This window comes from Hirundo rustica, chromosome 1 (assembly GCF_015227805.2).
Source record: "Hirundo rustica isolate bHirRus1 chromosome 1, bHirRus1.pri.v3, whole genome shotgun sequence".
Lineage (NCBI taxonomy): Eukaryota > Metazoa > Chordata > Aves > Passeriformes > Hirundinidae > Hirundo > Hirundo rustica.
Window position 1 is genome coordinate 66,849,535 of NC_053450.1, and position 22,170 is coordinate 66,871,704.

The 22,170-nt window shown below is 42.6% G+C and overlaps 1 protein-coding gene across 3 annotated transcripts in view; it reads left to right on the forward strand.

Moving 5' to 3' along the window:
* EPB41L4B (erythrocyte membrane protein band 4.1 like 4B) overlaps window positions 1-10,157 on the forward strand; it is a 170,248-nt gene extending 160,091 nt beyond the window's left edge. For 2 of the 3 annotated variants that reach the window (XM_040078806.2, XM_040078825.2), the window contains 3 exons: window positions 54-122; window positions 3,968-4,131; window positions 5,771-10,157. In XM_040078806.2, coding sequence (XP_039934740.1) covers window positions 54-122; window positions 3,968-4,131; window positions 5,771-5,840 — 303 coding nt within the window. In that variant the 3' untranslated portion in view covers window positions 5,841-10,157. The remainder of the gene's footprint in view (window positions 1-53; window positions 123-3,967; window positions 4,132-5,770) is intronic. The other variant, XM_040078816.2, reaches the window with a different exon arrangement.
* The last annotated feature ends 12,013 nt before the right edge of the window (window positions 10,158-22,170 follow it).

The window sequence follows — 22,170 nt, forward strand, 5'->3', positions numbered from 1 at the left end:
TTTTGCATTTTTATGCTCTGAAAGTAACATCTTTTTCTTTATCTTTTTTAAAGATAAAGACATTCCCTGCTGATACATCTAATCCTTTTTTCGATCCCTTTACAACAGTACCACAGTTTTCTGTAAGTAGAACATGCAACTAAAAAACTGTGTTTTAACACAATTCCAACTGATTTTTTTAAGTGTCAGAAATCTATGCACTAAACAGTCCTTAAAAAAAAAAAAAAAAAAAAAAAATTCCAAGTAGAAATTAAGGAGTACAAAGCAGTTAAAGATTCTTATTATAAAAAACGTTGCCTGCATTCAGACATTGCTGCTTATTAGACAGAGGACTAAAAGTTAAAAGTCAAGGCTCACCACTAATAAAGTCAGCCCCGAAATGTTGCTCATTTCAGGACTGTAGAGGACCCTTGTGAAGCTCCATAACATCTTCACAGGAAGCAGTAAGGGAATGGGAAGACTTAGTCCTCTGTCTAGCAATTGCATTGACTCCTGCCTGAAACCACCTGCTGTGCCATCACAAAGAGGGCCCTGATTTTCACTGAATTTACAGCTGAATTTTAAAGAATTTTACTTAGTGTGTGAATGACTACAATGGTATCCTTGTACAAACTCCCATGTTTACCCACAAACGTGAATCCAATATTCAACTTCATTCTTGTTAAATTTTCACAGAAGATGTGTCTTGGGGATTTTGGTGAGGTAAACCAGATACAAACAAAATAATAATCTGACAATTTAAAAAGTAAGTATGATCAAAATCCTGCTTTCATGGCAGAGGCATTAGGTAGTAAGTATGACAAGAAAAGTATGACAAAATTAACTACTCTTTAAGAAACACTGCTTATAAACACCATGTAAAATGACTCACAATTTTAAAAGGAAGCATTTCAGAATTTGATGTTAAATTTTACTGGTTGCAGCAATCTATATTTGGCATATAATCTAAGATAAGTAACTTCATTCACTGTTGGGTCACGTGAGGGTTCTGTCTGTATTTAGTGATTTAAAGAAAGAGGCTTTTCTTTCACAATAAACCTGATCATGGGCTTTTATGTAAATGTGTTTTTTCTCCAAATAGGTACTTTAAAGCCAGAGTTAGTTAGCCTCCCCAAGCTGTTTCAGTGCCACCGTTGAGCTCCAATTATAAATGCATTTGAAAGTACACAGAAATGTCATAGCAATATTTCATTATGTCAGCCAAGTCCAGACCATACAATTGTGATAAAAGCTAACCCAAAGTTACAGTGCTTGTGTCTTTCACAGTACTCCTTTATCTAAGCAAAATTATCTGTCCCCCCCAAATTAGCTTTCCTACTAATTAGCATTAATTGTCAGATGTTATTTTCCTGTCTCTGACAGTTAGGATAAAAGCAAAATTTAGGAGGGCTATATAACATACATTTTCATAACTGGGGGGTCAGAACTCTAAAATACCAACAGAAGGTATACCAATATACTTACCCACAGAAATTTCCATATTGCAGAAAATGGCTATTTCATGGCAAATTCAAATGATGAATTTTTGTTATGTTCTGTCAGGAGAAAAGAAGCAAAGCAGAATTCAAACTAATCTTTATGAAATCCCATCTTCTCCCCACACATTTCCACTTTTCTGGGCAGGGTGGAGGGCAAGATCGAGATCACAAACATTTAAAATGCCATTGCAATAAAAAACAAATAATGTATGATCCATCACATGATCCTGTGCATTCCTTTTAGTGAGTTATGTACAAATATCTGTGGCAAACAAGCAGCTACCTACAGGACTGCACAGAGATGGGAAAACAATTAGGAGAGTTAGGTGGCTTTGGTCCTGTGTTCCATGGTCCTGTGTCCCAGCCCAAAGGGAGGTGTCTCTCCACAGCATTTCAGATCATCCTGATGCACTGCTGAGGGCTTGAAGAGAGCTACAGACAGGAGAGGTAAGGGAGGGGTAGCTAGGACCTGCAGGCAGATTAAACTCTGCATGGTCTCCAGTCACACAGAGACCCAGATGGTAATGTTTGTTAATTGTAAACTTTTTTTTATTGTTGTTTACTTTCCTTGCTGCTTGCCCTTCCCCTTTTTTTTTTTTTTTTTTTTTTTTTTTTTCCCCCTTAGAAGGAAACATTGAAATGTTGTTAAGCAGGAAAACCATTATGAATAGTGACATTTAGAAAGTTTTCCTTTTCATGTACAGCTTCAAATTTGGTGTTGTATGTGTAGTTGTGTTGATTTGACCAGATGAAAAATTAGATGACTTGGTTACCTAGAATGTTTAAATATAAGCTTCAAGCCAGAAACCATCTGAACTTCAGAGATTTCCACAGAAAAATGGCAGACATGATGGCCATGTTCTCAGGCAGGCGTAAGTCACATAGATTTAAATTAATGAAATTATGTCTGTTTAGAGCAGTTAAATATTTGGCTTAAGCACACCATGCAGTCAGACATATATGCAAAAAGATGCTTTGGATAGCTACTGTAAAATAATCATCCAGAGCAAACACACTATGGAATTCAAGGCAATTTTTCAGCAAGTGTAGTTTATCATCACTCTGCTGATTTCAGTGAGGCTGGGAGAATTCATATGAGAATTTAAATGAGCTTCGAAGTGATGTCGTCTTCTCATGCCATAGAGTAAGATCTGGCAGTCCTTGGAGCACAGGGGTCCTGTATGAGGAACACTGAATTTCATACCCCTTCAGTTTGTAAAAGTTTTAAAAGTTGAATGACAGAGAATTTTGAACAGATTCTTTTAGCCATTATTTCATTCAGGAGAGTTTCTTTAGTTGATTTTACATTTTTCCATTTTACTGATTTTGTGGAATTAATGAAATTCCTTTTGCTTCAGAGGTTATTTTGGATCATTAGAGAAGTGTCTAGACATGTTAAAAAGTGACAATAAGCAAGCAAACCTAACACAGCCAGTCTTTCCTGGGCTTAAATAGTTTTCCCACTGTTTAAACTAAATTTGTGAATCACTTGCAGGGGCTTGCAGAATTTCAGAAATTATTAGACCAAAAAAAAAAAAAAAGAAAAAAAAAATTGCTTTTCAAATAGTTACTTTCTTATGATGGTGACTTTTCTTCCTCCCTGCCTTAGACTCTGAACCGGGTTCAGAAGTCATCAAGGAAGAAAGGTAGCTGATAGCAGTAGGAACATGTTTTAATGATCCTGTCGCACTGACAGCCACAGTTCCTCTGTATTCTTCGCAGGTCAGGGTCAGACATGTACCACAGGCACTAGCTGTCGTGGTTTAGCATGAGAAATAGCCCATGCCAAAAAGCAAGACAGAGATGTTTGATTTTTAGGGATCCTCTTCCTCTGGTTGTAAAAATAGCCCAGTATTTGCTATAATATTATTGGGCTAAAATACCTCACCTAAAAGGCAAGAGATGGTCGCTTGCTGTTTGTCTTAAATCTGCACTTCCAATATTGCTTTAATGTTGCCTTTCACTGGATACTGCAAGAATATCTCTCTTGAGGCATGTTCCAGTTAGCAAAAGTGGGAAAGGGACAGAGATTTTGAAACCTGGACTCCCAAAAGCCCAGACTCCCAGCTGTTAATAAAACACCAGTTAGTTAGAGGACCCATCAGCAAGTTGTATAGCATTACTGAAGAATATTCCAGAAATCTCATGTTGTCAACATTCTGCACAGTTTTTAGGGGAAATGCAATAAGTGTCATTCCCCAAATGGATCATTGTTTTTAGCTGAATGCTGCCAGTCTCATACATGCAGTGTCATCTCACCTGGTGCATGTTGCAATCAGGCTTGTCCCCCAGGCATCAAAAGAGGTCCAGAATCTGCAGAGGCTGCACTGAGAGGCTGTAGCCACAGCCTCCCGTTTGCTCTCATTCTTAGCTGCTGTTACTGAGTGTTTGGCAATGAATTGGATAGCGAAAGATGGCGAGACCAGTAGAAGCTAATCTGCATTTTTTTCTTTCTCTGTGTGTATACTTCTTTTTTCTTTTTTTTTTAGGCAGAATTTGCAGACAGCAAAATACAGTGCTGTGGGGTGCAGTCATCTCCTAAGATTACGCTGGTGTCTCCATCGCCCGTCCTGAGGTCTCTGGCAGAGACTATACCAACCCCAACAGTCCAGACAGTATATACGTCGCATAAGCCCATTTCGCTGGCAGACAGGTACTGTGCAGTCCTTTCACAGAAATTCTGTGATGCTTTCTGCATTAAATGAATCAGCTTGATTTCCCTTTTTCTGTCATAAATACCATAAATACCATAAAGTGTCATTTTCTCTTATACTGACAGATCATTGCTTGACTACTAATAGGTGGGTTATGTAAAGAAATATCTGTAACTCATAGTCTCATGCTCTGAGATTTAAAAAAAGCTTACCTTAATTAACTGCTGCAGCCAGCAGTGTACCATTTCTGTGGCCAATGCCCTGGAGAGAAAGGGTTGTGCAGACTTTCCTCAGGCAAATTTTGTGTGAACTACAAAGGTTTAGTTTTAATAATTGCTGCTACAATTTGTTTTCTGAAATTAGATGTCCGTGGGGGAAAGCTGAGATTGAGAAGTGTCTGTTTTTCTAAATGAAAAACAGGCATTGGTTTTCTTTCTTGTTCCTCTTTCCTTTTTTTCTTTTTTTTTCTTGTTCCTCTTTCCTTTTTTTCTTTTTTTTTTTTTTTTTTCCCCTTTTCTGGTAATGTCAAGCTACAGTGATCTTGTAATATAATTTCCCAGAGAAACAATAATCTATACCACCTTTCCACAGGCAGACTCTTTTCAGTTTTCTATTCTTTCATCCTACTGGTTTTGCATGCTGGATTCTTATTCTATAATTTAATCAAAGCTGAACTTCCCAAGCTGATAATTTACTGAATATAAATGTAAAAGTCGATATACTCAGTACTTCTGGAGCACAAACAGTCCAAGGCTTATGAAAAATATTTGTTTGACATAATAATGAATTAGTCTTTTTTACTTTTGGATTCATAGTCAATTCCCATTTTTGGTTGTTAATTATTATTTGCAGATGTTGGTTAATTGCACCTGCACACTTGTTCAACATTGCTAACACATCTAAAAATTTATCATTTCAGTGAAAATCTAATTCTGAAACTGTAGTGCTGAACTCAGCTTCTGTAAGATGTCTCGAACCCATGTGGGTGATTCTACCCCTGCTTGTCCACAAATGGGCTGCAAGGTTTTATGCAATGCAGTTTAAATCTCCAAACTGTTACAAATGTGGGATACGTAATTTTCAGAAAAGCATGGTAAACCCTTTTAGAAACTGAATCGCTAACCCAGGGCATTCCCAGTGTTAAAAAACCTCTGGGCTCTGGAGTGAATTGGTGAGAACAAGGACCTCAGGCTCTGATTGTAGCATACTGATATGTGCAGGACTGTGGTAAATTCAGAATAACTATATATCTATGTATATATATCCCTCAATATCAGATTACACCCAGGAGCAGAAGGCTGTAACAGTATTATTTCATAATGGCATTTACTGTAGCTACTCCATTTTTACTCCTTGTCCAGCTCCCTTTGAAATCAGTAGCCTTTAATGGGGTTTGATGAAATTATAAATTCTTTTGTCATGTGGATCTTTCTTTGTGCTTCTTGCCTCTGTTTGCTCTTCAGAAACATCAAACTAAACTTGTTTTTGAATCAGCCATCAGCTATCAGTTTTTTCACTGAATCGAGTCTGACCTTTTTTTCCCCTCCTTTGGTATTTTGAAAATGTTAATTAGTTTAAATTGAAATCTGAGACTTATTGTTGTTCCCATAATTGGCTGTTTGTGCATTAATTACACAGCGCAGAGACTCTGAGGCGTGAACTTGAGAGAGAGAAAATGATGAAAAGACTCTTGATGACAGAATTATGAAATCCGCACTTCCGTCAGATGGAGAATGGATTGGGGCCTTTCATGTGCCTTCTGTCTGTTTACATTCCTCTGCTTCTGTGTACTCAACATAATGCATTGGGAAAATGTGTGATATTCCTGGCTCGCCTGGATTCACCATGGTTGGTTAAAATTACGTCTCGGCTAGACTTTGAAGGAGTTCCTTTATTCATTTGCTGCTGGGAAATAAACCTTCAATCCTTTATCTCTCCTGAGATTTTATACTATTAACACAATTAATTTCTGGTTTGATTTTGGTAAATCTAGGGCAAAGAGGATCAGCAAGGAGCATACTGATTTCTATTGGGAAACACTGTTCTGTACATATGTTAATAAGTGCACAGAAATTAATGTTATGCAGAATATTTTGATAGTAACATAGAAAATATGTCATTTTGTACAACTGAAAATTGCAACGAGCTACTGCTATTTGTTAAGAGAACCATTTTTAAAGCAGAAGAATGATTATTACATCCTAACCCCAGGACTGTTAGTCTCCACAGAATAAACGGCTGTCATTAAATTCCTAACCTTAACCTTCATTCAGAGATATAAATAGCTGCAAGGGGGAGAGACACCCCACCTTAGATACACGCCCAATACTCCCTATAGCTTGTCAACTTGACCTAAACACCTTCAACTAAATCTTACCATGTTTCCATTAATGGACGAAAAAAATCCGTTGTTTAAAGTAATTTACTACTGACTTTCTAGCTTGATACTGACTTTTTTAAAGTAAGTGAGGAGTTTTACCTTCTCCACTTTGCCTAGGCTTTAAGGCTAGCCCATGCTCAGACATCTTCTGCCCCAGCGCTGAAGGTTGTAGAGCCTCAGCGTTGTGGACGTAGCTCACATAAGGAGAATTTTTTCCTTCCTGGGTAAATAAACCACCTGACTGACTGACATGAATTGATTGGTCCCTTTCAAGAACAAGAACAATGATAGTTTAACGGCATAGCTGTGCCTATACCCTTATTTTTAACTCTACTAGCCAGCGCATATGTCCTGGCAAACCTGAGGAGGATGGGCCTGGCTGTACATCACGTCCACCTCCAGCACCCAAGCAGCCTCTACATTCGGTGGAGCTATCTCAGGCATGAGGTGGGGTGGGTGGTCCAGCACTGCAGAGCTGCAGCCGCAGGAAGGGAATTAATGGTATACAGGTAATGCTACCAGCTATCTCCTAAGGAAAGAAACGGTTTCTGTGTCCCCTTGTTCAGTAGTGCAGGGTGATCCAGAAAACTAACAACATCTGACTGTCGGCTACAAGGTACTCTTTCAACAGGAAAGCTTTTGTGCATTTTGTATGGCTGAAGATGTATATTTTTCTGTTACTCTGTACACTATGTTCTCTTATTTGTATTAAGATAAACAATGGCCCTTCATTTGCCACTGATTACGATGGCTTTATCTCAGCTTAAGCTCTTTGTTTGTGTGGAGGCTGGGAAGTGATTGCTCTGAGACTGGGTTTCCTTCAGAGTTAGCTTCTGCTGTTTTTCTAAAATGAGAGTTCGGGAGAGCTTCATAAGACTCCGGATTGCAGTGTGAAGGTATAAAATGACTTGCTTATTTTATATTTGCTGGGACAAAAATTAACATTAGGTTTCCCATTTAAATCCAACAAACCCAAAACTTTCTGGTTGCCATAAATGGGGTCAAAGTACACAGCACAACTGTTCAGTAGGAAATCACGTTATAAAATTTAATCAAGTGGCTCAACATGAACAGTGGGCACAAGGAGCCACAAAACCACACCTGGACTGTAAATTTAAGAGCATTCCAGTGACTTTTCTGGGTAATCAGATATGACATGTATGCTACCCACCCTCTAGTTGCAGTGCCAGGACACTTCTGTTCCTTACATTTTAATGTCCCACTCAATCAATCCAGGGCTCTTAAAAATTGATTACACATTAAATCCCTGTGACGAAATCAGAAAGGAGGGGAAAATGCAATTTCCTATTACTCTTTTCTCACCACTTCCCCCACAGTATTGGTGAGGGAGAAGCAGCAGCACATTTTGCCTGTGTCCAAGAGAGAGTGTGCGTTTTGAAGAACAAATAAAAGAAAATTGTAAATAGAAATGCTGGTTTGGGTGAGGAAAACCAAGTAAGGTTGGGAATGGCACAGTGCTGACTGGCTGAATCTGGTTTCTGCCTGTTAGGAAACACCCAACTGTGTTTGAACTGGCAACAGTTTCACAAAATCATTGTCAAGGAAAACGCAGAGGAAAAAAAAAAAACCTAACAAAATTAAAAATCTGAACACACCCTTCAGTCATCCTGACTTCCATGTAGTGGACTTTAGGAACCCCACAATACGCCTTCAGGTTTGCGGGCAAAACAGAACCACGTTAGGACAGTCTGATCACTTAAGCAGAAGTGTTTGGGCAAAACTGAATGCCTGAGTCAGACTAGCCCATAAGATGTTCTGGCCCATAAACAATCTATTAGTTTATTGTGTTTAATGCATCATTTTTGCTCCCATTGTATAAAATTTCTTCAGCTGAAATAGTCAGAACTGGAAAACAAGTAACATGAACCAAGGTTACTTTATATGGCCAAGTCCTTATAGCTGAGGCATGCTCTGGGATAGCTGAAGAAGGGCAGAGATTCCTCCTTCTTTGGTTCCCACCAGGAGAAGAGGGAAAGGCTTATGTGGCTGCTTAGTTTCTGTGGGACATTTTCCACAGAACAACTCTAAGTACGTTGCCTTGTCATGTTTTAGTGTCTTATCCACTGGCTGCCACCGTTTCCTATTCTGCAGTCTAATGGAGCTTTATTAAAACTGTTTTACTGATATCAAACTAAACTTTTAACTGTGGAATGTCATCATCTTGTTCTTTCTTACTACGTACCTTCTTCAGCCATGCTTCAGCATCTCAGTTTTCACATCCTCTGAAGAAACACTTCCGCCTCACCTCTGGTTGGGAATGACAGTGTTAGGACACCTGTTACCCAAAACTACCGTGAACAAGACAATGTCAACATGAACATATTGCAGAGGGGCAGATATTGCAGATTTGCCCCTACAATTTAACTCTACAGGTGTTAAAGGATACTCTGCCTGATGGTATGTCTATATAATAGTGCAGAAGTATCTGAGCTAGCTTTAAGCTTGCATATGTAGTTGTGGCAGCATGAAGCCCAGCACAGGCTATCATCATCATGTACATTGACATGTGTAAAGATAACACATTTGAACAGCAGCCTTCTGAAGCATGGTCTCCAGAAGCGGTGATGGGAAAAGTTGGCTGAAAGGATTTTTTCTCTTCAGCTCTCCTGGGAAAGGGTTCATCTCATCTAACATTAAAATGCCCAGCTCTCAACCGATGAGAGATCAAAGGAGCTGTCTTCCAGAGGTGCCTCTGACTTAAGTGTCTACCTTTATACTGATTAAAGTTAAGTGAGATGAATCCTGCTCTCTGTCCCTCTGGCTAGGTCTACATTGCAAACCCTTGCTGACTCAGCTGCATCATCCAGGGTTCAGCTTTGAGGTACGATTTGTGATCGGAGTAGCTCTGCCAGCAAAAGCCTTGCGCATTAGGTGTACATAAACTGCCAGAAATATCCTTTTGTCAGAACAGCTTTTATCCCTTGTGGGAGAACAGAGAGCTGGGATAACAACTTACAGTGACATAAGCACAGAGGCTTCTCTGTAGTCGTGCTCCATCTGGGAGTAGCTGGTTGATGAAACCTCCTGCTATAGCCACGCTGGCAAAGCTAATCAGGGGTGGCTCTGACTTTTTGCAGTGCCCCGAGTGATGCTCTGACCCCATCAGCAGATCCCAGCTTTTCAGCGTGAAGTCTCTAAGCAGCGGAATGCAATGTTGTCATGTTTGGGTGATTCCAGCAAAATTTATTGGCCATTTAAATAGCTATGCAAGGAGTTAAATATTTTCTCATTTTGCAGTCTCTTATGGAAGCCAACAAATTGTGCTTTGTTTTTGTGTGGCTCAGCTGTTTCCACTATTTTGTTTTGAAAGGAATTACTGGGTTTTCTTTAGAAATGTTGGTTGAGATTCCACACCTCTCTCAAATCCCACTGTGTATGCAGACTTTTCATGTTTCATAGACCCTGGAAGTGCAAAATTTGAAAATTAACTCCTCCAAAGTTTCAGTTCATAGCTTCACTCTCTTGCAACGTGCCCACTTGAAACAGAGCTGGCAATGCAGTGAAATGTTTCATTGGAGGCAGCATCATGTTTTGTTTGAACTGTTTACAAATAGCCTTTGCTTTTATTTATTTATTTTTTTCTGAATACATTTCTGGTTCATTTGCTAAAAAACCCCAACTTGTAATTATGCAATGGAATATTTTTCTTCTTTTTTTTTTTTTTCTTTTCCTTTTTTTTTTTTTTTTTTTTTTTTAATGTCCTGATGTTCAAGGAGTTTGCAATAAATATACTGAGACTGATCTGTAATTGCATGTAAGATTAGCCTCACTACTGTGTTTTGTAAAGTTAAGTGCCGTAAAAGAAGCTGTAGATGACATGGAGAAGGAGGGAAGATAGAGAGTAGTGGAGGAGACGGCTTCCTTGGCAGCTGCAGCATTGAGTGGTGGGTAGCAGCTTAAAAGCAAGACTGCTCACACCATTTTGTTTCACCTGAGTAGCAGCATGTATCATCAGACAGTGTATGATGGCATTTTGTTGAAAACATGCCTAAAGAGAAACTTTTACGGCTCAGCTGTTTACCTGTTCCTGTATTCATGCCTGCAATAAAAGAGATGAAAAATAAATCACAGAGTCTGAGCAATTTGTAGTCAAACCAGTCATTTAGGAGGCAAGGGGTGTGACATGCCAATTAAAGGAAGCATTTGCTTGCTAGGAAAATGGATCTACCATCATAAAAAAAATTACAACACAAAGAAAAAATGGAGAGATAATTTCTTCATAAAGCCTAGAGGGTTTCCTCCAGACTAAAGTTATAGTCTAGTGTTGTAGGGTGCCAATTATCTGTGGGGTCATTAGGTGGGGCACACATTGCTGAATACCAGAGCCAGAAAAACACAGGATCAAGGTAGACAAACACAAAATTTGGCAGGTTTTTTTCGGCTTTCATCTAGGGCTCAAAAGGCAGCAAAAAGTATTACTAGAGTGGAAGGGGTGGGGAGGAGTGTTCCACACAGGGCTGAGAGACACCAGGTTTTTAAACTGCTCCATCAAGGAAAATTTAAAAACATACCCACCAAAAAAACCAAATCAAACTAAGCCTGTTGGCGGTAATTTTTTCCAAAAACAAGTAAGACATTTCACTCAGATTTTTGCCCTTGATTTTGCCTTTCTTTCAATGTCTAAATGAACAGTTGCTTCGGAATGAAACATTTCCCTTTCCTTCAAAGGTCTCTGAATCAGGATATTTTAACAGTAACTTTCCCAGTGCACTTATGAAATTAAATCCCAGCAATGTTCACCCCGTTTTCTGAGGTTGCCAAAACTCTGTATTCAGGAGGAATCTGATCCCAACCCAATTTCTCCATCTGGATCTTCTATTTTTATCCTCTATGTGGGGAAATCAGAGGAGCAACAGATCAGCATTCTTCCAACTCTACTCAATTTAAACCAAGGAAATTGATTATCCAGACCACAAACCCAGTTAATTAATTCTCCTTAATAAAGATCTTTGCAACAGAGTAGTGTTCTGAGGTGCAGCGTGATGAGAAGCTGTGCACTAAAAGGTCAGCAAATACTCTTGTGGAATTTGGCTGCAACGGAGAAGCAGTGAGGACTTCTGAGATGTAAATCTGAACAATCTTTTGGTTCATTATCAGACAACTGATCTGTGAGACTCGAGTGTGAAGTCATTAATTCTGTATCTCTGGGGACATGCTTTCTCAGGCAGAAAACAGAATTTGCATACAGGCACTGTGAAGTTGGGGCAGGGGGACAAGGCGGCAATGGTTTCAGCCTGGCTGTGGTGCAAAAATCCTGTGGCAGTAAGGGGATAGGAAGGTACCCATCAGGGTGCAGACATGGGCAAGTGGAGGGAACCCCAAGGCTCATGAGAAACAGTGGCCATACCTTTGCCAAGCACAGTGAAGCCTTTGGAGCTGGTCAGCACTGGGTTCCTTGTGCCCAAGTGCAACTTGACCTGAAGGGCAACCCTGCAGCAAACCCAGAGTCAGGTCTCGTTGTGGCCAGATGTGCAGGAGGATACACCAGGGAATGAGGAAAATAAAAGATCAACTTAGTCCTTTCCCAGCCACCCCAGGACAGGTTCATGGGAGCATCCCAGCTTCTGGTGTCAGATGAGGAGAGCAGGCTTGCCCTTTTTGTGAGAAGCTGGAAACAGGAGCAGTTTAGCGTCAGATGTGTTTGACAACCCTGACCATTACAACTACATCTTACGTGCTGCCACTAGCACATTTGGCCTGTGAGGTGTCTCCTCACCAGTCCTTAGAGTCAATGATGGTCAGGAGAGTAGTGGAAAACAACAGCAAAAAAGAGAGCAGCAAACAACCCGCACTGTTACCTGCTAGACAGCCAGATGGCAAAATACTGCCTGCAACATTACTTGCTTTTTTACTTTATTTAAAAAATACAAATATAAAATTGCCTCATTAAATTAGCAATATGCTATTGATACTAATTATGTTATTTTTTTTAATGAGTATTTCTACAGTGAGTGTGTTTGCTATATAATGCCAGTGAGTGCTCAGCTGTGTCATCAGAGTGGCATAAAAGCCACATGGATCTTACTGTTTCATGCAGTGATTCTTCAGTTCTTCAATCAGGGAGCAAGTCAACCCTCCTGCATTGTTCTTCTTCTGCCTTTTGTTAGCAAACTCTTCTGAAAATCCAAGAAAACCACAGCAAAAATTATTTTCTTGAAAGATATTTGGTCAGTCATCATAGCATCCTGAGGACTCATGATGTAAAGAACTCAAATATCTTATTTTTTAAATTATTTGCCTTGCTACTCTCAAAAACAACAACAAAAAATTATTTCTGTGCTAATTGTCTCATGCTCTGCTTTGGCTGCTGGTCCCCTTCTGTCGTGGCCTTTCCCCGACATTCAGGTGGTTTTAGAGTCTTTTTGCCCTCTGCAAAGCTCTGTGCCAAACGGATGAAAGAGACGGAGTCTTCAGGTTCTGATTTTTCAAGGTTGCGCGCTTCGTTTATTGTTTCTTATCTTACAATTTTCTCAGTGCCCAACAAAGATGTTCACAGCTGTTCAGACATCTGATGACTCCTCCCACCCAGGGCTGTCCTTATCTTTTATACTAATTGTTACGTATTCTTTATTTATCATTACTTGCCAATGCCTATCACTAATACTAAACAGGTCATCTCTGCTTTGACCCAATCTTCTTAAACTACTTTGTGCCAACGTCACTGCTGAAATGGAGTGAGGGAAGAAGAAAGAAGAAGCAGGAGACGACGCCCCAGATCCTCCATCTTGCCCCCATTCACTTCAATGCTAGAAACCTAGATTTACTGTTTTTTCACCCTGTGATAAGCTAAACTACAATCTTTCACACTCTTGTGGCCTGTAATTCATCTCTCAGTGTTGGAAGTCTCTCCCATGGACTGAGATCAAAGCCAGTGTCTCTCTGAGCTCTGAGCTGGGGTCCCAGATCCCCCTGCCCAGGTCTCTGACCCTCCAGGGCAGCCAAAGGAATGCCCTGGACTCCAACACCCTTCCAGCAATGCCAGGCTTGGTGAGGGCACAAGGTGGTTTGGCATGAGACAAAAACGGTAGGGTTTTTGGAGGGAGGAGTGATAAGAGCACACAGAACTTCTGTCCTTCTGTCCTTCTTGGGGTGCATTTCTTGCTGTGGCCGATTCAGCCTCTTCTTTCTGCAAGGTGGGATGTGCACTGCCTTGCTGGAAGCCGGGATATTCGCTGCTCTGTGTCCACCCAGTGAGGGTTTGGGGCTGTTGAGGCTGAGAGCTGTGGTGCTTGTGTGTGTAAGGGGCACCCATAAGAGCTGAGGCTCTGAAGTTTTGGAGGCTGCCTTGTGCCCATGTTGTGAGGCCGTGAGCAGAGGCCTGAGGCTCTCGGGAGAAAGGTCAGTGTGAGCTGCCCTCTACCTGAGTGTGCAAAATTAGGGATTTAGTGGTAGAAGCATCACTGTGAGACTGATTACTCCTCCCTCCTGCAAAGACATTTCAAACCTGTGCCCTCGAAAGCTGACTAACCCCCACAGGACCAATCTTTGCTCAAGGAACAGAGCCAGGTCTGCAGCAGAGCAGACAGGCAGTACAGGTGCTTGCTCCAGATGAGAACGGCCGTGCCCTTGTCACACGGGCTCCCAGCTCCTCTGTGGCAACGCGAGGATGACAGCCCCTGAGAGGCACCTCTGCCAAGGCTGCTGACCTGTGAAGGCAGCGACGGGAAGTGCTGGAACTGACTTAGCTCTGCGGCCCAAGAGCACTCCCATTTTTCCATTTCCAGCTCAACATGCCAAGGCTCGGTGTGGGTTCCTGACAACATGCCCTTGTTATTGTGAGCCACTGGGAAGAGAAGGTACCTCTTCTAATGACCTGCCTTGCAGCCCCTTAGTGCCTTTCTGTGCCACCCTGCCAATCCTCTTCCCTCCTCTGCTTGGCACTCACTCACAGACTGCTCCATGGGTGCCTGCTTCCTTTACTCCTGTGAGCCCCCCTCCCACACAAGCTCCTCTGGCTTTGTTAACTTTCCAGTTGAAAATCTTTTTGCCTTTTTGAAGGCCCTTGCCAGCTCTTGCTTTCCCTGACCCTCAGAAGGGGCTCCTCCATCTGCACTTTTCTACCTTTCCTCTGTGTCTCACTCATCTCTCGTCTCCCCTTCTGCTGCCCTGGATCCAGTTTTTCTTGCCAATGAGGAAACCCCCACAAGATGATCTCTCACTAAAGAACAGCTGGCTAGTGAGGGTCTGCCATCAGCCAGGGCTGCAGGAGCTCCCATCATGTCCAGTAAATATCTGTGGGTACCCTGCTCAGCCTCAGAGACTCTCCTGACTATTCCATGTCACCAGAGAAGGATGTAGAAGAGTAATGTTAAAGAGAGAGTATTATCATTTGCCCTACCCTTGAAATGAGTGATTTTTCTCTCGTATTTTGGATGGTTAATCTCCATTTTATCCCCAGTGAGGCTTTAATGAATGGAGGCACCCCAAAGAAGTGTGACAAAAGTCACCTTCCTTCCTTAGCTCCCTCCCTCTCTTTCTCCTTCCTTCTATTTCTCCTTCCCTTCCTCCCACACTTCCTCCCTTCTCTCCTTCCTTTCTTCTTCCTTCAGACAGGGTATTTTTGCAGCCTCCTTGTCCTCACCATAATCCTACATAGTAGCAATGACCAGGCTTTTATCCCTTCCTACCACTAAGGTCTTTGGCTCTGCTGTTCCATATTGCTGTGCTAAACTTTGAAGCACTGGAAAGAAATGGGGGATGTGGTGGAAGAGGGAGAGTTCTCCTTTCTTCACCATCATCCTACCCTTGTGGGATTTCTATCTCCCATCCTTCCACAGCAAGATGGTTTATGTTCCTTCTCTGGAAAAACTGGATTATGCAGTGACTTGAATCCCAGCACTGCCAGTCCCGTGGCCCATCCTTGGTGCCTTGAAACATCTTCCCACGCATGAGTGGTCTCCAGCAGAGCTGTGCTGCGGCCGGCCCAGCCCAGAAGACCCAGACACTGACTCTGCACTGCACCCCACAGATCCCATCACAGACTGTGGGGGGCTGAGCAATGAGTTTAGCAGAGAAGAACGTGCCATGGTGGGTCTCAGCAGCCTGCTCCTCAGAGATGACACATCTCCTAGCTGTGTGAATTACCTACAAATCCAATGGCAAAAGGGCTAGGCTCCCCTTTCTAGGGACGCCCTTCTGCATGAAATCTTTGTGCAGCACTGAGGTGTCTCACCTGGTGTCCAAGGGCCACCTCTGCCGATCCCAAACCACTGTTCCCACCAGCCTGTTCACCCTGCTTGCACAGCCCTGGCTGCACTGAGCTCTCTGCTTGAAAAAAGCTCCTGTAGGACAGCTTTGCTTGCGTGAAAACCCTTCCAAGACCACTGTATCCAAGCCTCAGAGAGGAGGTTTAGGACATGCAGGACTTGTTCCCTGCAGTTGTGGGTCAGCTCAGGGCAGCTTCTATCTTCCTCAGTGGCCCTTGGGCATCCCTGTCCTGGCACTGTTCTCTCCAGTGGGGACAGCCTGGAACAGCTCTGGGTCTCCTTTGCCATACCTCCTCCTAAAGTCCAATTAGTTGTGTATGCTCATATTGTAATTGAAAGAAAAAAAGTGATGCTTCAGTAGGTCAAAGGCTGTGAAGAGATAAATGTAATTGCAATAAAAGTAATCGCAGTAAATTCAATATATTGAAAGATATTAAATTTAATTAAAAGCACATGAATTATGCATGTATCTCTTCCACAGCCTTACTGTGTGGGCTTGAGCAGTAACTGAGTACACTCAGCTCTAGCTGCCACATGAAACCCACGGCTGCTTAATTTCTCCCTCATATACCTAACACTGCCGGCTGAACTTTTGCTAGGAGTAAACAATGACATTCTTGGGAGTTATTTGGAGTCACCTTTACCTTTCTGTACTCTTGGGCACCTAAGCAGGGATATAAATCTTAGCCCACTAGTTTTCCCCGTGAGAGGATGAAGACTGCCTTTTGGGGAAATTTTACAGTACCAGGTTTAAAAATGACAGTATTTAGGGATGCAGAATTGCCATGAAGGAAAGCTATGGATTGGACTACCCATACCTGTCTGTCATGGGGCTATGCAGGCAGTAGTGTCCTGCAGTCTTGGGGCATAAAATGTGGGGCCCATGGGCTGGCTGAGAACCACAGCAGCCTGGCAAGGATGGGGCAGGAGAACAGGGCTTGGTGTTTAAAAAATTGCATCACCTGCAGCTCCCCAGAGCATCCCATGGCTGGCACTGCCACCCCCACCCTCAGGTGCTTAATGTCACCATCACGTGCCTGGTGCTCAGCTTAGCTATACGCCCACTTAGTGCAAGCCATTTCATTAATATTGAAGAGTGACTTTTTATAAATGCTGTGCTGTCTTTCTGAGCACAGAAAATCTTCCCCATCAGGGCAGACTTGCCCTTTGCAGCCCTGCCGGGTCCATCCTGGCAGCCTGTGCCCAGGGCTGTGCCAACAATCTTCTGCCAAAGGCTGCTACCTTGTCAAATCTTTGATTATCAATGGAGATGGAGTGAACTCTCATGAGGGAAAGCAGATCCCATTAGTGTTTGTGGAAATTTCAAACTGGCTATTATGAAATTAAAACAGGAAACAAAGTGATTGGGGGAGGAGGGAGACACTTCTCCCTAATTACTTAATAAAGGCCCATACATCTCCTTGGAGCTTGCAATAAATCATGCCTCATTTTAACCAGATGTGCAAGTTAATGAAATCTGAATCCAAATTTTCATCTCTAGTTAATTTACTGTAGATTTGTTCCTCATTTCCATGCCTTATGGAAATTAGAGTAAATATTTTTCATTGTTGTTGGTGATTTTCATGCTTATACAAGCTCTGCCTTTTTTCTTCTAGGGAAAAATTTTGGCCTTGGTTCAGCAAGACACTCACACATGACCAGCTCCAGGGTGAGACCAGTCCCCCTGGCCTCCCTCCAAAATAGCCAGGAAGATTCAAACAGTTGCAGCGGAAGAACTCGCCTGCGCTGTGTGCTGTGCCAAGGCTTTAAACCACAAGATATTCTTACCAGGCACATTTGATAAGCTAGGCTTGGCTGTTTTCCTGCATGCTTTTTGGCTGATCACAAGAGTAGCACATAACAAAGGCATGAAGCTGCAGCCTGCTCCGAAAAAGATAGCAGAGCTATTTTCTGCTCTGTGCCTGGTGTGATCAGGGTTTGACAAATCCTCAGGGCTGAGCTTTGCCCATTTGGATTGCAGCGACTCAGGAAGTGTACAGACCTCATCCCCTGTGCCAGGGTTGAGACAGGATGTGGGGCAGAAGTCCTGGGGATGAGGTTTGTCTAGCACCGTGGGGAAGGACAACTCAGCCAGAAGGCAAAAGGAGTCCAGTGCTGTGGACAGGCCTAGGGATGGAGGGATGGTTGGGGGAGTTAGGTGTCTTCAGGGACCAGGCTTCAGGAGAAGGAAGAGCCAAAAGCAGCTAAAGCCCAAAAGAAATTATTTTCATGTTGACCTTTTGCTAGGGTGTGCTATGGGGTGTGTGTCCTGTTCTCTATACTCTGAAGGCAGACAAAGTTGCAGAAAGGCAGAGAAGGACTGGAAGCTGTGACGGAGCTGCTATTTTGATTTGGTGATGTCCCTGTCCTGGTTACATCTGTGTCTCATGTGACGGTACCAGACTGGGTCCACTGTGACTTCTGTCCCTTCTAAGTTTGAGGCTGCCTGCAGGTTGCAACTGGACCTGGATACATGGCAAGAGGCTTTTAAGGATAGTCTGGGATATCATTATTGAGCATTAAATAGATAATCATTATCAAGACTGGATCTTCCTTGGGTGAGGAAAAGGAGACATGGAGAGAAGTCTGAGTATGGGATGGGTTCACAAACTCAATCTGTGGGTTCTTCCCATGCAAACGTGAGCCACATGGAAATTTACCTGTGGCTCCTGGCCTGCAGAGACTGGGGTGATCCGGCTGTTTTCCTTCCCTTTCCTCCTTGGAGCAGGAGCTATAGCAAGGCAGCTATGTCTGCTTTCCAGCAAGGGAACTGTGGGGAGTGGTTGAGAGCCATCTTGAAATACCTCTAGGAGGCTTGAGCCACTAAAGTTGAGCATTTCTGAGTGTCAATAAGAGAGTCAAATGAAACCCTCAGCAATGGCTGAGCAAAGCCCCACCGTCAGGGCAGCCCTACTGAAGGGGCTTTCTTTGTCTTTGGGCTCTTGAGAGGCAGGGAGAGGACTCGCCACTGAAAATACTCTAAAATAAACAGAAACTGTTGGTAACATGGGTAACTGCACAGGAACCTACCATCTCTGGCAGGCTGAGTTATCTCAGCTGAAAGGCTCCAGAGGCATGGAGACTGATGTAAATCCCTCTGCTGTGGGCACAAGATACATCAAGCTTGTTCAGGGTCTGAGAGGAATAAAGCATTGGCTCCACTCTGAAGAAATCCCACCACTCAAACCTGAAAGCTCTCACTTCTCCTTAGAAAAAAGACCTGGGAGCTGGCAAATCTTAAATAATTAGGGAGACTCCACAGCCTCTCTGGACAACCTCTTCCAGTGCATGGTCACCTGCATGGTAAAGAAGTTCTCATATTCAGGGGAAACTTAGTGTGCACCAGTTTCTGCCCATTGCCTCTTTTCCTATTGCTTTGCACCACCAGGAAGAGCCTGGATCCATTCTCTTGGCACCCTCCCTTTACATACTCACAAACATTAACGAGGTCCCCTGTCAGTTATTTTTCTTCAGGCTAAAAAACAAGGCCCAGAACAGGGTTAGTGAGAAGTAACTCTATACCTAACTCTATGCCCTGCTATAGTTTGGGTAGTTTCCTTACTCTGTGAAGGCTGAAGTGATGGTGGTGATGGGATTTTTGATCTTAAAATCCATTCTAATTCAAAAGTGGTGCTTGAGGAAATGTGGTTTTTAACGACACCAAGCCTCTCTGTTTTAGCACTGGTTTATGTGCCAGCCAGGCCATAGGTTAGTGGAGAAAGAATGCAGGCTGATGCTTATTACCGAAGCGCTGCAGCTCAATTCTTACCACCTTCTATAACAAAGAAACTCAAAACAACCCCTTAATCTGCTTTTTACAAACTGTCAAAAAAGCCAGAGGAAGCTGTTTTGTTTGGCTTTGGTTGTTTGGGGTTTTTTTTGGTTTTTTTTTTTCCCTTTTTTTTGTGAAAGCCCAGAAGTATTTATTGCCTCTAAACATATCCTCAGAGAAAGGGAAGAAACATGCTGGTGGAATGGCTGAATGGCTGCCCCGCTGTGATCTGTGACAGTTTCAGGCATCCAGGAGGAGGGGTGAACTCAGCCAAGGGCATCCCACAGGCTGTCCTGGCCAGCAAAGAGAGAAACCAAGGCTGCTGATACACCCTGGAGGACAACTGCCTGCCTCTGAATGGGTTCACTCAAGCAAGATCACAAATATGGGCTGTGGTAAGCTTAAAGGCACCAGCACAAGAGCTGCAGCTGGACAGTGGACACAGTCCCCAGGAGGTGAACAAGAATGGGCATCTTGGACACACAGATCTTGGTCTTTCCACCAGGCAAGGATTTTTTCATCTTTTCTTCTCAATGCACTTGGAAAAGACCATAATAAAATAAAAATGGGACCAGGAAAGATAGGTGGAAGAAAAGAGATTAATTTGGGAGAAATAATCTTTTTTTTTAAAGGCATTTAGCCAATTCTGAGTACCAACTGGCTGAACCCAAATGATTTAACACTGTTTTTTCTCAGCATCATCTGATCAGGTCATGTGCAGCATTTCATTTGGCAGCGGTAAAAAAAGAATACAGATTCCAGCAAGCACATATTTTGTTCTGAAAATCAGCACCACAAACAGCTCTCGGTTTCTAGTTCTGTTCCTTTTGAGTCCATTATAACCATGATAAATGGTGCACAGCCATTTGTGTGAACCTTGACAGGGGAGGGGGTGACTCACAGCAATTCTGTGCCACAATGCCACATCACAGCAACAGAATTGGATGAGTAATCACAGATATTGCCTTTAGGCAGTTTACTGGCTTATCTCAGGGATCTCACTGCAACAAAAATGTCAATGTTTTAATTCCTTTGACATTTCTTTATGTTCAAGAGACAATAATGAATCTTTCTTGGTTACTTACTAAGAGGAGATTATATCAGCAAAAGCAGCTAACTCTTCTTATCCAAAGAGACAATATTGGAAGTAATCTCTTTTTTTTTCACTAAATGTAAGAGTAACCAGCATTAAATAAGAGCCTCTTAATTAACTGAAGTCATCAAACAGCCCTCAAATAGATTTAGTTTCAGGCAGTGACTAAATAGATTTAATGCCTAGGGACCATCCAAGCGCTTCAGGTGGATCCTGTCTTTTCTGTTCCTCTAGACATGTACGCTCAAGGAAAGGCGTACGCTCAAGGAAAGGCTGCCTGTAAGGCACAAGGCAGAACACGGCAATGCTCAAGGCTTGGTGAGCAAGTCTTACCACAGCTGATGCCTGCTGCCATAAGCTGGCACAGCTCTATTCAGCTTGTGACCTGCCCGGATGCCTTCTAAGGAACAGGAACAAATAAAGCCTGGTGGAAATTAGCATATTTCTTCAAGTTTCTGAAGGGTGAAGGTAGAGAACTAAGCTGCCAAGGAAAGCAAGATGATGTCTGTGATTTAGACCTTCTTGGAAAAGCTGATATGAAGTTTATGTTATAAATAGCCATGGTGATGCAGATGCTTCTTACTTGTAAAAAGGTAGATGCTGTTCTGAACCCATACAGATCTATAGGACAAAGTACTCATATCTAATATTTTTAGTGAAGGGATGTCTTGGTCTTTGAAGAGCCCTGTCAGGCAGCAATCTCATATGGTGGTTGCCATTCAGCATATGCTCTCTGGCTCAGACAGGGCACCTACACCAGGGCTGTACAGATGGGTGTTTGCCTGGGGATGTTCCACCTCATCAAGCAGATGCTTGGTAGGTGCATTATGAAGCTGCTTCAGTGTTTTCAGTTCAGGTAAGGAGATGTTTAATCACTTTCGACACCATAAGAGGGTAAGATGCACCTTAAAATTGCACTGCTCAAGACATCATGAAGAACATGGGGCATTTTCAAATTTATTTTCAGGCTTTGCAAAACAGAAAAAAGGCTTTCTCCAGAAACTGGCCAGACAAGTTTCAGGGGCAAAACAATGGAGCTGGGTCAGTACACAGCTCTGCAATAAAGGTATGTATACCTATAGCTGATGTATATGATGTATTGTGATATATGCTCCTTCTGGATCATCCAGTTTACTCAGCATCAGTTTGAAATGAAGAAAGATTCACAGCAAAAACATTTCCTAAAAATCTGAGGAGTGCAAAGCAATAGGAGCATGAAAAGCAAAGGACCCTGCAACATCTTCGAGTCTAGTAAGATCAACAGGATACATCCTCACCACAGCTGTACTGCTGAACAGCTTCTCAGCTTGTGGGGAACGCTGCTTCACACTGGCAAAGCTCTGTCAGATGGTGATATTTTCCCTGCCCAGGGTTAGTCTCTTAGCTAGCTGGCTTAGCATTGTGTGGGAGGCTCAGTGAGGTTACACGCATGTCCCATATGCTGCTCTTCCTCTGTAACCACTCAGGTCTGCAAATCTGCCTGAAAACAAAGTGAGCAGCAACGCTTGTCCTGCTAAGGACTGCCTGTTTCCATTAAGATGCCATGTTTCTGTGTGAAGCATCCCT